The sequence below is a fragment of the Andrographis paniculata genome, unplaced genomic scaffold (assembly GCF_009805555.1).
Source record: "Andrographis paniculata isolate CXL003 unplaced genomic scaffold, ASM980555v1 Contig80END, whole genome shotgun sequence".
NCBI classification, from domain to species: Eukaryota; Viridiplantae; Streptophyta; class Magnoliopsida; order Lamiales; family Acanthaceae; genus Andrographis; species Andrographis paniculata.
Genome location: NW_026137618.1, coordinates 3476828 through 3488958, shown reverse-complemented (window position 1 = coordinate 3488958; position 12131 = coordinate 3476828). Strand labels below are relative to the sequence as shown.

General features: G+C 40.0%; 2 protein-coding genes across 4 annotated transcripts; both read left to right on the top strand.

Annotated features, from left to right (window-relative positions):
- Positions 1-1982: 1982 nt before the first annotated feature.
- Positions 1983-2583, top strand: LOC127240971 (uncharacterized). The gene is made up of 2 exons (XM_051259844.1): positions 1983-2200; positions 2244-2583. The coding sequence occupies exons 1-2, from the start codon at positions 1983-1985 to the stop codon at positions 2581-2583; spliced, it is 558 nt and encodes a 185-aa protein (XP_051115801.1).
- A 3320-nt stretch (positions 2584-5903) lies between these two features.
- LOC127241128 (putative late blight resistance protein homolog R1B-17) lies at positions 5904-11037 on the top strand. 3 transcript variants are annotated; one of them, XR_007836466.1, is made up of 3 exons: positions 5904-9562; positions 9962-10013; positions 10660-11037. XR_007836466.1 is itself a non-coding variant. In XM_051260033.1 (2 exons), exon 1 carries the CDS (start codon positions 6001-6003, stop codon positions 9559-9561), a length of 3561 nt encoding a protein of 1186 aa, XP_051115990.1. In that variant the 5' UTR covers positions 5904-6000; the 3' UTR covers position 9562; positions 9962-10640. The 3 variants fall into 3 exon arrangements, 1 of the variants encoding a protein (XP_051115990.1); XR_007836465.1 differs by having other exon boundaries at positions 5904-10013; XM_051260033.1 differs by lacking the exon at positions 10660-11037 and having other exon boundaries at positions 9962-10640.
- The last annotated feature ends 1094 nt before the right edge of the window (positions 11038-12131 follow it).

The following is a 12131-nucleotide window of genomic DNA, read 5'->3' as shown; positions in this document are numbered from 1 at the left end:
CTGAATCTGGCAACACCCAAAGACGAGTACGTCATGCCTGTTGCCGATATGTTAGTAGATGCAGCCGCCGTGAACGGGAGTTTGTCGTTTATGGATAGGTATTCCGGCTATAATCAGATTTTTATAGCTGAAGAGGATGTTGCAAAGACGGCATTCCGATGCCCAGGAGCCCTTGGAGTGTACGAATGGGTGGTGATGCCGTTTGGGTTGAAAAATGCTGGAGCGACTTACCAGCGAACAATGAACACCATATTCCACGATTTAATTGGACAGTCGATGGAAGTTTACATCGATGACATAGTGGTGAAATCCAAGACTTTTTCGGAGCACATGGTGGATCTCGAGCAAGCCTTCCGACGAATGAGGCATTATAACTTGAAGATGAATCCAACGAAGTGCGCGTTCGGAGTGGCCTCCGGGAATGTTTTGGGTTTCATGGTGCATAATAAGGGCATCGAGGTAGATAGTAACAAAACGAAAGCTATCATCAATGCCCGACCACCTGAGAATCTGAAACAACTTCAAGGACTCCTTGGGCAGGTCAATTTTCTACAGAGATTTGTCTCGAACGCTGCAGGCAAGCTTAAAGCTTTTTCCATATTGCTCAAGTTGCGGAAAACAGAAGAGTTCGTGTGGGAGCCGCTACACCAGCAGGCTTTCGAAGCCATTAAAGGAGCTATGGCCAATCCACCAGTGTTGATGCCGCCGCAAGCAGGCAAACCTCTGCGCTTGTATGTTTCCGCCACTGAAAATACGGTTGGTTGCTTACTGGCGCAGGAAGCTCATGATAGAAGCGAACGTGCCATTTTTTTTACCTTAGTAAGGTAATGAATGATGCAGAGACAAGGTACACTCCTATGGAAAAATTATGTTTTGCATTATATTACGCTTGTACGAAACTTGAATATTATCTAGCCTCGAGAGAAACAGAAGTGGTATGTCACGTCGATATTTTGAGTTACCTTTTAGGCAGGCCAGCTTTAAGGGGGAGACAAGCGAAATGGGCCGTAAAGCTAGCCGCATTCGATTTACGATATGTACCAATCAAAGCTGTTAGGGGACAAGTCGTTGCTAATTTTCTAGCAGATCATCCAAGCTCGGAAATTGTCCAAGCGACTGACCGTATGGAAGCTGTTATCGGTCCAATGCCGTGGATCCTGAAGTTCGATAGGTCCAGCACGCAAATGAGTGCTGGAGCTGGGGTATTCATCGAGAGTCCCTAGGGACAAAAGTGGACTGTTGCCAGGCCATTAACACCCGGATTCACTAACAATCAAGCGGAATACGAAGCCTTATTAGTTGGATTGAGAATCCTACGTAAAAAGGGGGCTAAGGCGATCAGAGTTCAAGGCGACTCACAACTAATTTTGAAGCAGATTACTGGAGAGTTCCAATGCAAAGATGAGAGGATGAGAAATCTTCGAATGGAAGCAGTTAGGATGTTGCAAACTTTCGATGACGCGATGGTGGAATTCATACCTCGAGCCGAAAACAGAATAGCTAATGATTTGGCTCAAGAAACATCTGGGTATAAGTCATCAACCGCAGGAAACTTCAAATCAGGTCGAGTACATTTGTACCCAGTGGATGCGGAAGACTGGCGTGTGGAACTGAGGAAATATTTGGAACAACCAACCGGTGAAACTCCGGAAAAGCTGCGGAAAGAGGCTCTGAAGTATACTTTGATTGACGGAGATCTTTTCCACAGAGCCGCCGATGGAATGTTAATAAGATGCGTAGATAATCAAGAAGCCATGAAGGTGATGGGTGAGGTGCATGAAGGAATTTGTGGAGCACACAAATCCGGGCCAGTCATGAGATGGACGATCCGACGATATGGGTATTTCTGGCCATCAATGATGGAGGATTGTATCAAGTACGCTCAAAGATGTGAAGCGTGTCAGCGACATGGTCCTTCGATCTGAATTCCGGCGGAAAAAATGCACGCAGTGGTGAAACCATGACCATTCCGGGGATGGGCGATGGATATCATCGGGAAAATCCACCCGCCATCTTCCAGACGCCAGTCGTTCATATTGGTGGCCACGGATTATTTCACAAAGTGGATAGAAGCTGTGCCGTTGGCTAATGTAACGTATCAGGAGGTGATCAAGTTCGTTAAAGAGCACATTATTCACCGATATGGAATCTCGCAGACGATCACCACCGATCAAGGTACTGTTTTTACCTTCGCCGCACAGTATGGGATCGCTCTTTTGCATTCGTCCCCGTATTACGCGCAGGCAAACGGGCAGGCCGAAGCAGCCAATAAAGTTAATTGGGGAAATAAAAAAGGCTGTAGAAGATAACCCAAGAAGATGGCACGAAGTGTTAGGAGAGGCCTTATGGGCTTGCATACAATACCGAAATAAAGCCACTGGTTGCACTCCATTCCAACTGGTTTACGGACTAGAAGCGATATTGCCGTTGGAAATCACGGTGCCATCGCTACGAGTGCTGAAGCAGAATTCGCTTAGTCCCGAGCAGTACGATACAACGATGTTACAAAGATTGGATGACGTACAAGAGGATCGGATGATGGCTCTGGAAAATATCAGGGCAAATAAAGTGAAAGTGGCTTGAGCCTACAACAAGAAGATACGTCGGCGAACATTCCGAGAAGGAGATTTAGTATGGAAGGCGGTGCTACCCGAAGGATTCAAAGACAATACATTCGGGAAGTGGTCTCCTACGTGGGAAGGTCCGTACCAAGTAAGTAAAGTACTGCCTAACGGTGCTTATAAATTGATGAGTATTGACGGGATAGAACATAGGAACGTTATCAACGTAAAGCACCTTAAAGGATATATGTCACCACTCGAGTTCAGATAAAGAAATGCAATGTGCAAACTGAAAGCATGCCCTGTTTAGGCCGCTAGATGTAATGAGCGAAATGAAAGCAGGCCCTGTTTAGGCCGCTAGATATGAAACAAAACAAAAGCAGGCTATTAAGCCGCTAACGTGCAAAACGAAGGTAGGCTATTAAGCCGCTGGTATGCAAAATGAAAGCAGGCTATTAAGCCGCTGGTACGCAGAATGAAAGTAGGCCATTAAGCCGCTAATGTGCGAATGGAAACAAAATGAAAATAAGTCATCGTAAATAGCCAAATGAGCAGCAAACCATAAAATCTAAACGAAACGGCGGGTGAATCAAAGAAAGGATAATGGTTCCCAAGGATAACGCACGGTATGAGGAGTATCCTTTGCTGCTGGGTCCATATCGGGCTCGGAGTTATCAGGATCAGGTGTTGCTTCCACGAGAACTAGATCCGTTGTAGTTAGAATCAAACCTTCCTTAGACAGAGCCGTTCCATCGAGGCCTAGCGCTGCTTCCGTAGGGACTGGATCCTTTGGAGTTGAAATCAGATTTGCCGGATCTGGAACCAGTCCATCAGGCCCGGGAATTGTTTCCATGGGGATCGGATCTATCGAGGGCGGAATCGGGTTTTCCAGAGCTGGAGCTGTTCCATCAGGAACTGGCGCTGCTTCTACTGAAGTTGAAATCTCTGGGGCCAGGGCTACTCCAGCGACGATTGGAACCACACCTGCAGAAGTAAGGCCCTCCGAAGACAAGGCCGTTCCACCAGAGCTCGAAGCTACACCGGTTAAAGCCGAGCCCTCTGGAATCGATGCTGCTTCCTCGGAGACGGGGACTGCTGAAGTCGAAGGTAATTCGGAAGTATTATGGTATGCTGCCACTTCTAAGGCTGACATCAAATCCCTCACAACGTGAGCAATAAACACTTGGACGTCGGCAACAATCTGCAACGAAGGCTCAGCTACACTACTGGAAGGAAGAGCCGTCGAAGAAGCCATACAACTTGATACTTGCGTTCACCAAACAGGAGAAAAGCCTTCGAAGGAGAAACGAGAGAAGAAGTGGAAAAGGGGAGTGATGATAAACCCCCCTTGAATGTCTTTTCTCTCTTAGACGACGCGGGAATCGAAGAAAGCAGCCGTCACATCAAGGTTAGAGGGGTTGACGTGAGATATCAAGTTGGGATAATTTTGTGCCAAAGCCCAAGAGGGTAAGTCCCACACGAAGGAGGTCCCAAAAGAGAGCAAAGCTTCACCTAGCTTACATTTCATCTCTTTTTGAGGAGGGCAATTGTTGGACCCCAAGTCCAAAATGACTCAAATGTCGAAGATAGTGACTTCCATCAGGCTGCGGAGCTTCCATGGAGCAAGAAGATATGACTTCTATAAACCTTCGGACGACAAGCTCCATCAACTCTGAATCGGCAACCTCATGACACTAATGGAAGACCATGAAGAGTGAGGGTTCCATGTAACTCAAGACTGTCGGAAACATATTCCCGTAGACCGGCTGAGAGTATGATGAAAACGAATCAGGGTAGGCTGCAGGTATGATCTGAAGGCAATGGAAGAGATCCAAAGTGAATGGAACTTGGTCCAGGAACGATGGAAGATGCTCAAGACGAATAGAACCCAGTCCAGGAGCAATGGAAGCCGCTGGGAACTGATGAAAGGAGGTTATTTGATGGTTAGGAGAAGTAGAAAGAAGTGGGAATAATTTGTAACCACCCCTGTTAGTGGGAGAAGTGGTTATTCTAGCCTAGGATTACAAGTAGGAAAAATAAACACAACACACAACAGAACAAATCGCATCTTTTCATATAATTCCGTAAACACACAACACACAACAGAACAAATCGCAAAAAACTGCCTTGCAACTTTCGAATTTGCTGAAATCTCCCTAGCTTCGAAAATTCCGTAAAATCTACTTGGGGATTTAAAATTGTTGCAAAAACCCCATTTTATTTAGAACTTAACGGAATTGTATCCCACACGCCCAAACTGCGATTTTTCTATGAAATTGATATATTGTTAGGTGATATATTATTTGATAACATTTTTAACTACAACACGACATTCCTTAAATTACCATTAGTTACATCCCACATCTAAATTCAAATCAAAAGTAAAATAATCCTTTCAAGCACACTCAAATGAGAATGCACCATCAACTAAAATTAGAATTAGTAGGTGATTGTGAAATAAATTGCATCAATTACCTCAATCAATGTCACCACCCAGAATGCTCCTGCAACCAAACTTTCTTGACTTAGAAGAAAGAAGAGGGAAAAAATTATTAAATTTTGAGGCCTAAGAAACTGACACCACTTGTGTACTTAATAAAAGGATTTTGAGTTCAAACCCCGATGTCGAGCCTAATTTGCGGGGTATTAGATTCGGACGAGAGTTTACCCGGTGCTCATTTTTAGGTAGCCACCAAAATTTTAATGTTTAATTTTAAAATGATTTAAATTTTCGAAAGCAGAAAAGAGATTTGAACCATTACTTAGTCATTTAAACCATATTTGATATTTTGTCCTGGTTTATTAAAAATAATTTCAGTTTATATATATATATATATATATGTGTCATTATAATGTGTGTGGATCGTCTATCTACAACATGTATATATTTAAAAATATTTTTTTTCAAAAATATTACATCCAAATCATTATTAAAATTTAATAAAATAAAAACACACTACTCTCAAAATTTGGTAAATCGTTTTGTGTACTTACTTTTCAACTTTATTTTTCTTAAAACATATTACATGACGTTTTATTTAAATTTAAAATATTATATACAATACTTTATTTCCATTTGAATTTTTATTACAACGCTTGCTCCCGGAAGATAACAAAAAGTCTTATATTCACGTCAGGCTAATCAATAAATAATTCCACATTGTACCTAACCAAATAAAATATTTTCCAACCTGTATGGAATCCCGAGTCTTGATAAACATAATTTTCTGAAATAATCGATCATAAATATTAATGAACATATTCTAATGAACAAATCAATAATAAACTGACAAGTGGAGTCAATAATCAAAGTATCACTCCGAATGATTACTATAAACCTCAGATTAAATTATATCTCCCCTGCTACCTTCCACCTTCACTTTGACTTCGATCTGAACAATTTTGTTGCAGAAACAATATCGAGAGCTTTTGATCAGACATGGCTGTTGCTGCTTATGCATCGTTGGTTTCTCTTACTCATGTCCTCAACAATCTCCACTATCGCGCCCGCTTTAATCTCCCTCGTGCCGACATCAAACAAGTCGAAGAACTCAGGGAAAAAGTCAATTCCTTGCTGGAATTTGTCGAGCGTCATTCGGCAAGAAAGAGCTCTGAGCTTCGAGGTCTGTGGAGACAAATGACTGAGGCTGCCGCTGAAGCAGAAGGTTCCATCAACTTCCATGTGGTCCATCTGCTCCATGTGAGATCTCAAGGAGAAACGAGTGATGCTTCCAACTTCTCAGCTTTCTGTGAAGAAATGAAGACATTGATCAAAAAGTTTTGCTCCATCGAAGACAAGCTTCCGGTGATTGACGGAGGGGAGGATAATCAAGCTCAAAAGCAATCCAATTCTGTCGTTCCCTCTGGTGGTTCGTCTTCAGCTTCTTCGTATGTCAGCGATCTTGTTGTGGGACTGGACGAGCATGTAAACGAGATCAGGGAAAAGCTGGTCGAAGGTAGATCTGATTTCAAAATTCTCCCAATTGTTGGGATGGGCGGTATTGGTAAGACCACTCTGGCTAAAAGTGTCTTTCACGATAAGTTTATTGTTGAGCACTTCGATTTACGCATTTGGCTTCCCATATCTCAACAATATAATGCTGAAGAAATTCTTAATGTTGGCCTCGGTGGAAAGGCAGGAGAAAACAAAACATGTGAAAGTTTAGATGAATTGGGAACTAGATTCTACCAAAAATTGTTCGGTAGAAGATATTTGATTGTTATGGATGACATGTGGTCAACTGGAGCTTGGAATGATTTACGGAGGTATTTTCCCAACGCTGGAGATGGAAGTCGTATTTTGTTAACAACTAGACTCTCAGACATGGCTGCTTCTTTAGGATCTTATGATCCATATCGATTAACTTTTTTAGATGAAAATGAAAGTTGGAGATTATTTTGTCAAAGTGCTTTTTCACAAAAGGGTTGTCCATACGGTCACTTGGAAAAGTTTGCAAAGGATATCACAAGAAGCTGCAGAGGCCTTCCTTTAGAAATTGTTGTCGTTGGCCGTTTGCTAGCAAATTCTGGTATGACTGCAAAATATTGGGAAAATATTTGGAGAAATATTAGTTCATTTGGTGATTTGGGAGACGATGACCATTGTATGAACATACTCTCTTTAAGTTATGAGAACTTGCCCATTGAACTCAAAGTGTGCTTTTTATATATGCGAGTTTTTCCTGAAGATAGAATGATTTTTGTCTCGGAACTTATTGACTTATGGATTGCTGAAGGATTCATTAAACCTGTAAGTGGTAGACGTTTGGAGGATATCGCGAGCGAGTATGTAAGTAGCCTTATTGGTAGAAATCTAATATTTAGCAAGGATGAAGATCAATGTGGTATTCATGATCTTCTACGGGATCTTTGTTTTAGAGAGTCTAACGAAGAATGTTTTCTCCAGTTTCCACGAGTACAAAGGGTTAACCAACTAAAAGGCATTTTTTGCAACCATTGTTGTAAAAAAGTCAAGGACAGTGAAGGGTTACATGTTTTAAAACCATCTTATATCTTTGGATCGCCATCACTAGACAATCCTCGTCTTTGTGATGCTTGTAATAAGGTGTACTCGCATATTACAAGACATAGTTTGGTAAGGATGGCAAATTACAAAGATCAGGAAATTTTGCAGCCAACAGAATTGCGACTTCTTGATTTAGATGTGCAAGAATTGTTGTCTCCTTCGACAATATATTTACTTTGGAATCTTCAAAGTTTAAATATTGAATTAAACTCTTCTTCACCTACAAGTTTTCCGTCAGAGATATGGGAGATGCCACAACTCAGAGAGATTCGATCTTCGAACCAAATGCTTTTACCGAATCCTACAGACACTGATATTGATGGGGAAGAAGTTCTTATCCTTAATGACCTTCACACTATAGACTCAGCATGCAATGTGAAGTTTACTAAGGAAATCATTGATCGTATCCCAAATTTGAAGAACTTGAATGTGGAGTATGACTATGGAAACGAGGAGGACATGGAGGATTTGTACGACTCCGAAAATGAGGAGGACATGGAGGATTTGTACGACTCCGAAAATGAGGAGGATTTGAACTTTTGTCTATGTAATCTTGAGCAACTACAAAAGCTTGAATCACTATCAATAAGCTATTCCTCGGAGAGCATGACCTTCCCTAAATCACTAAAAGAGTTGTCCTTGACAAATTGTGAAATGACATGGGAAGATATGTCGATTGTTGGTTCATTGCCTAGTCTCGAAAAACTGGAGATACATGGTCAGATACAAGGTGACGATTGGGAGCCTGGCGTCGACGAATTTCATTGCCTGAAAGAGCTGCAAATGCATTATACTCGTTTACGGCGTTGGGAAGTTGGTGCTGAAAACTTCCCAAAACTTGAGCACCTTCTACTCAAAGGATTGTATTCACTGGAGGAGATCCCTTTAAGTGTTGGAGATATACCAACATTGAAATCAATTGTGCTGAATGATTGTAGCGAATCTGCAGCTGACTCGGCAAAGAAACTGTGGGAGGATCAATACGAGTTCGATAATGACATTAGGATTGATCTTATCAATATAGGCGGGGTCTCGTATACAGTTGGTACGTCTACTGCAAGTATGACCGCGACTGCTTGTAAATCTTTGGCTACATTCAAACATCTTCAGCAAAGACTCGAGGAGGTTTCTGAGCTTGGCCGTAATTCTATAGACAAAAAACAAATGGAAGTTTTGAAAGAAGACATTGATTTCTTGCTGGACTTTGTCAAAACTTTTCATCCGAGTAAAAGCCAAGAAATCGAGAATTTGTCAAGTGAAATAGCTCAGGCTGCCCATAAAGCAGAGGTTGTGATCCAGAGGCTACACTTGGAAAATTTGACGCCTATATTCGATAAGATCATCCTCGAAGATGTGGGGAGTTTGTTGGCGATAATCGACTTCATGAAAAGGAAGTTATCGGTGGCTAAAGAGGAAGGGAAAGAAGACGAATATGAGAGCCTTCAAATTAATGTCACTGATAATGATGCAGAATTATCGTATGATATCAAATCATTGAGAATCCATTTGGGCAGGACTGTTACTGATGAAGATTTGAGAGAATATCGAATCAATTCTGTGACCGCGACAATGGCGGAGGCTGCTAGTTTACTTTGGTCTGAATTAGCTTGCATCTTGGAGCTGCTCCGGAAGGCTTATGAACTCAGCCGCCATCATCTGAACGTAAAGAAAATGGAAGAGGTCGAAGAATCCATCAGTTTCTTGCAGGATGTTGTCGAAGTTCATCCTGAAAGACAAATCCAAGAAATCGAGAGTTTTTCATGGAAATTTGGCCATAGCTTCGATGTACCAACGCTTTTGGATTCCGAACAACGTTGGCGGAGATCTCTCAACAACATAGCCGATGAAGATCTCAAATCCCTCTTGAGAGATGTGGAAAGGATGACAAAAAAAATATGCTCTGTGAAAGATACGTTGTTGGCACCAAAAGGGGAAGACAACTCTACAGATGATGAAGACGATGACTCTTGTTAAGGTATATTTTTATCATTCTAATATTTCTCTCTCCTCGTTAGGGCATTGTTGCACGAAGAGCTCTCGTTCAACCTTCAGCTTTATGTTTTATTTGTGCATGATCTATGACAATCACAATAAGAAAAAATCAGTTTTGTAACAAAATCTTTTTGTCTCTAAATCTACTATTTCCGTTACTAATGACATTAGAGACGGAATTAGGAATGGAATTACATTAGTTACATGAACTTTAGGGACGGAATTCCGTTACAAATATATTATTTTTTTGTAGTGAATGTCGAATCCAAATTCCAACTTTAGGTTTATTTCGCACGAGGAAACCACTGGTGAAAGGAAGTTTCGATTTTGAATGTTCTTTTGTTGTTGTAACTTTATTGGTTGATTAAAATGGTGTTGTTAGGTTCACGATCGATCCTACCCACGTTCCACTGAAGACGAAGATTGAAATTCAGGTATGATCGATCATCTTCACTATTATTTCACTAATACTTATGTGATTATGCTTTGTTCGAGATGATTTGCACAGCAGGTGGTATTTTTTAACAGTATAGGATAGTATGTATAGAAAAAAAATATTTCAGGAGGCTGTTGCGATTTCATGGGTAGTATATGTGGCCATTTTCACATAAAACCTTTTTTCTGGTGGAGTATACCTATATTTATTAATCTTATACCTATGTTATCTGATATTGTATGCTTTATTATTTTTTTTAAAATGTCCTTGTTTGGTTGATATGTACTACGACTACTTATGTATGAACCTTAGTATATATTCCATATGCTTTTAGATTGTATGTTCATAACATCTTGTTGCTATGCAGTCGTGTATGTCGAAAATAATGAAAATTGAGAATAGTTTTGTTGGAGGTTAAGTTTTTTTCTTCATGTTGATATTTAGTAAAATCGGAAAGAATATATTTTTTGGATAGATACTTGGAACTTCTAAAATTTATTCCCATCGTATTTTTCGGAGCCACCAAGCATATTGTCTCTGGCACTTAGTGGACAACTTTCGCACACATGTATGTGTAGAATGTATGTTTCATTATTTATGATATGTGCAACAAGATAATTACATTTCTTGTATGGAATGCGGAGATATCCGATGCACCACAAGAAACAATGGACGTCCGTTTTCAACAAAGCTACTTACGAAGAACCCATTAACCCGGTGCCGACTCATGATATGGATGTGGCACAGAACAACCCCCAGCCAAAAATAATTCCTCCTACAACATCTATCCAACCAACTCGGCCAAAATAAGATGGTTTAAATCACAACAGGTAAAACAATCTAAAGAATATGGTCGTTGTGGTCGCCAAGGATAGAACCGACGAAGTTGCATGGAGGATTTAGCTTAGCAATTTCTGATTTCTCATCATATAATTGGAATTTCTTTTTATTTTTTTGATGATTGTACATTAAATGGAAATCTTTGTACGAGACCACTATTGAATGATTTCAAAATTAGATGATATTCCTCTTTTATTCCTCATTGTACACAACTAATATGTGGGGTATGTTCATTACGAATTAATTGCAAATTAGTTGTATTCTGGGGTATATGAATTCACAACAAAAATACATTAAAGTTATTGTAGGTGTATAAAATCTGACCAAGAATAACAATTATCAACAACGACAATACACTAGATATAGAGCTTGACTTATTAAATTCAGCGTAATATTTGAGGTCATCTGTGTCCCCAAAATACTCCTTACGATATATCATGACCCACAATATGTTTCCATAATTTATCTTAAATTACATTAACATTGAATCAGGTGTATGCATTTAATTTTTTCGACGGAGTTTTTATAATGACAATGCAAGTATTTTATGATGTTTGAGAAGTATATTCATTAATACCGAAGGAATACATAGTACGAGTAAGCAAACGCATCTTTGTGTATGGAAGTATTCATATTTGAGTGCAAGTATTATTAATGTGAACACGAGTATTCAACCAACATGGCCAAAATTTGTCCATGATTGTTCTTAGATCAAAAAACTACGAGATGATTACATCATATCCACTTTCTGCGCAGTGAGTGTGTAGTAAGAAATTCTTCTAAGATGACATACAAAAAAATCTATCAATGCATTCAATGGTGGATGAAGAATGTCACTTACGATATATATGAAATAAAATATGTTGAGATGATCCATAATAGTAGATATATTGAAGTCACTGTATAACTGATGATCTAACACGTTCTTCATAATGTGATTGTCCGTCCAAGCATTTCTGATAGTGAGAAGTAACACCCGAAGAGAGTAAATGGACTAGAAGTGATAGAAAATATTAATTGTGAGACATATTGGACTTTCCACAATGTAAGGAATATATTAGTCATTGATGTGGACTTGCCATCGGTCCATCGGTGTTTTCAAGACAATTTTATGAGTACACATATTCTCAATGTACACCGATTCTGGGTAAAATTACTTAGAGATCACATTCCTTCATACGAGTAGATTCAATTAGTTCAGAGGTATATAAATTAAATATGGAGGTACAAATATCACCATAGGGGTATATGATCTCGGTCTAGGGGTTTTTCGACA

Bases quoted from the DNA above. Each gene is read 5' to 3' on its own strand.
- LOC127240971 (XM_051259844.1), top strand. From the start codon at position 1,983: ATGGATATCATCGGGAAAATCCACCCGCCATCTTCCAGACGCCAGTCG. The intron at 2,201-2,243 runs GTATGGGATCGC...TATTACGCGCAG, and splicing joins GTTTTTACCTTCGCCGCACA to GCAAACGGGCAGGCCGAAGC.
- LOC127241128 (XM_051260033.1), top strand. From the start codon at position 6,001: ATGGCTGTTGCTGCTTATGCATCGTTGGTTTCTCTTACTCATGTCCTC.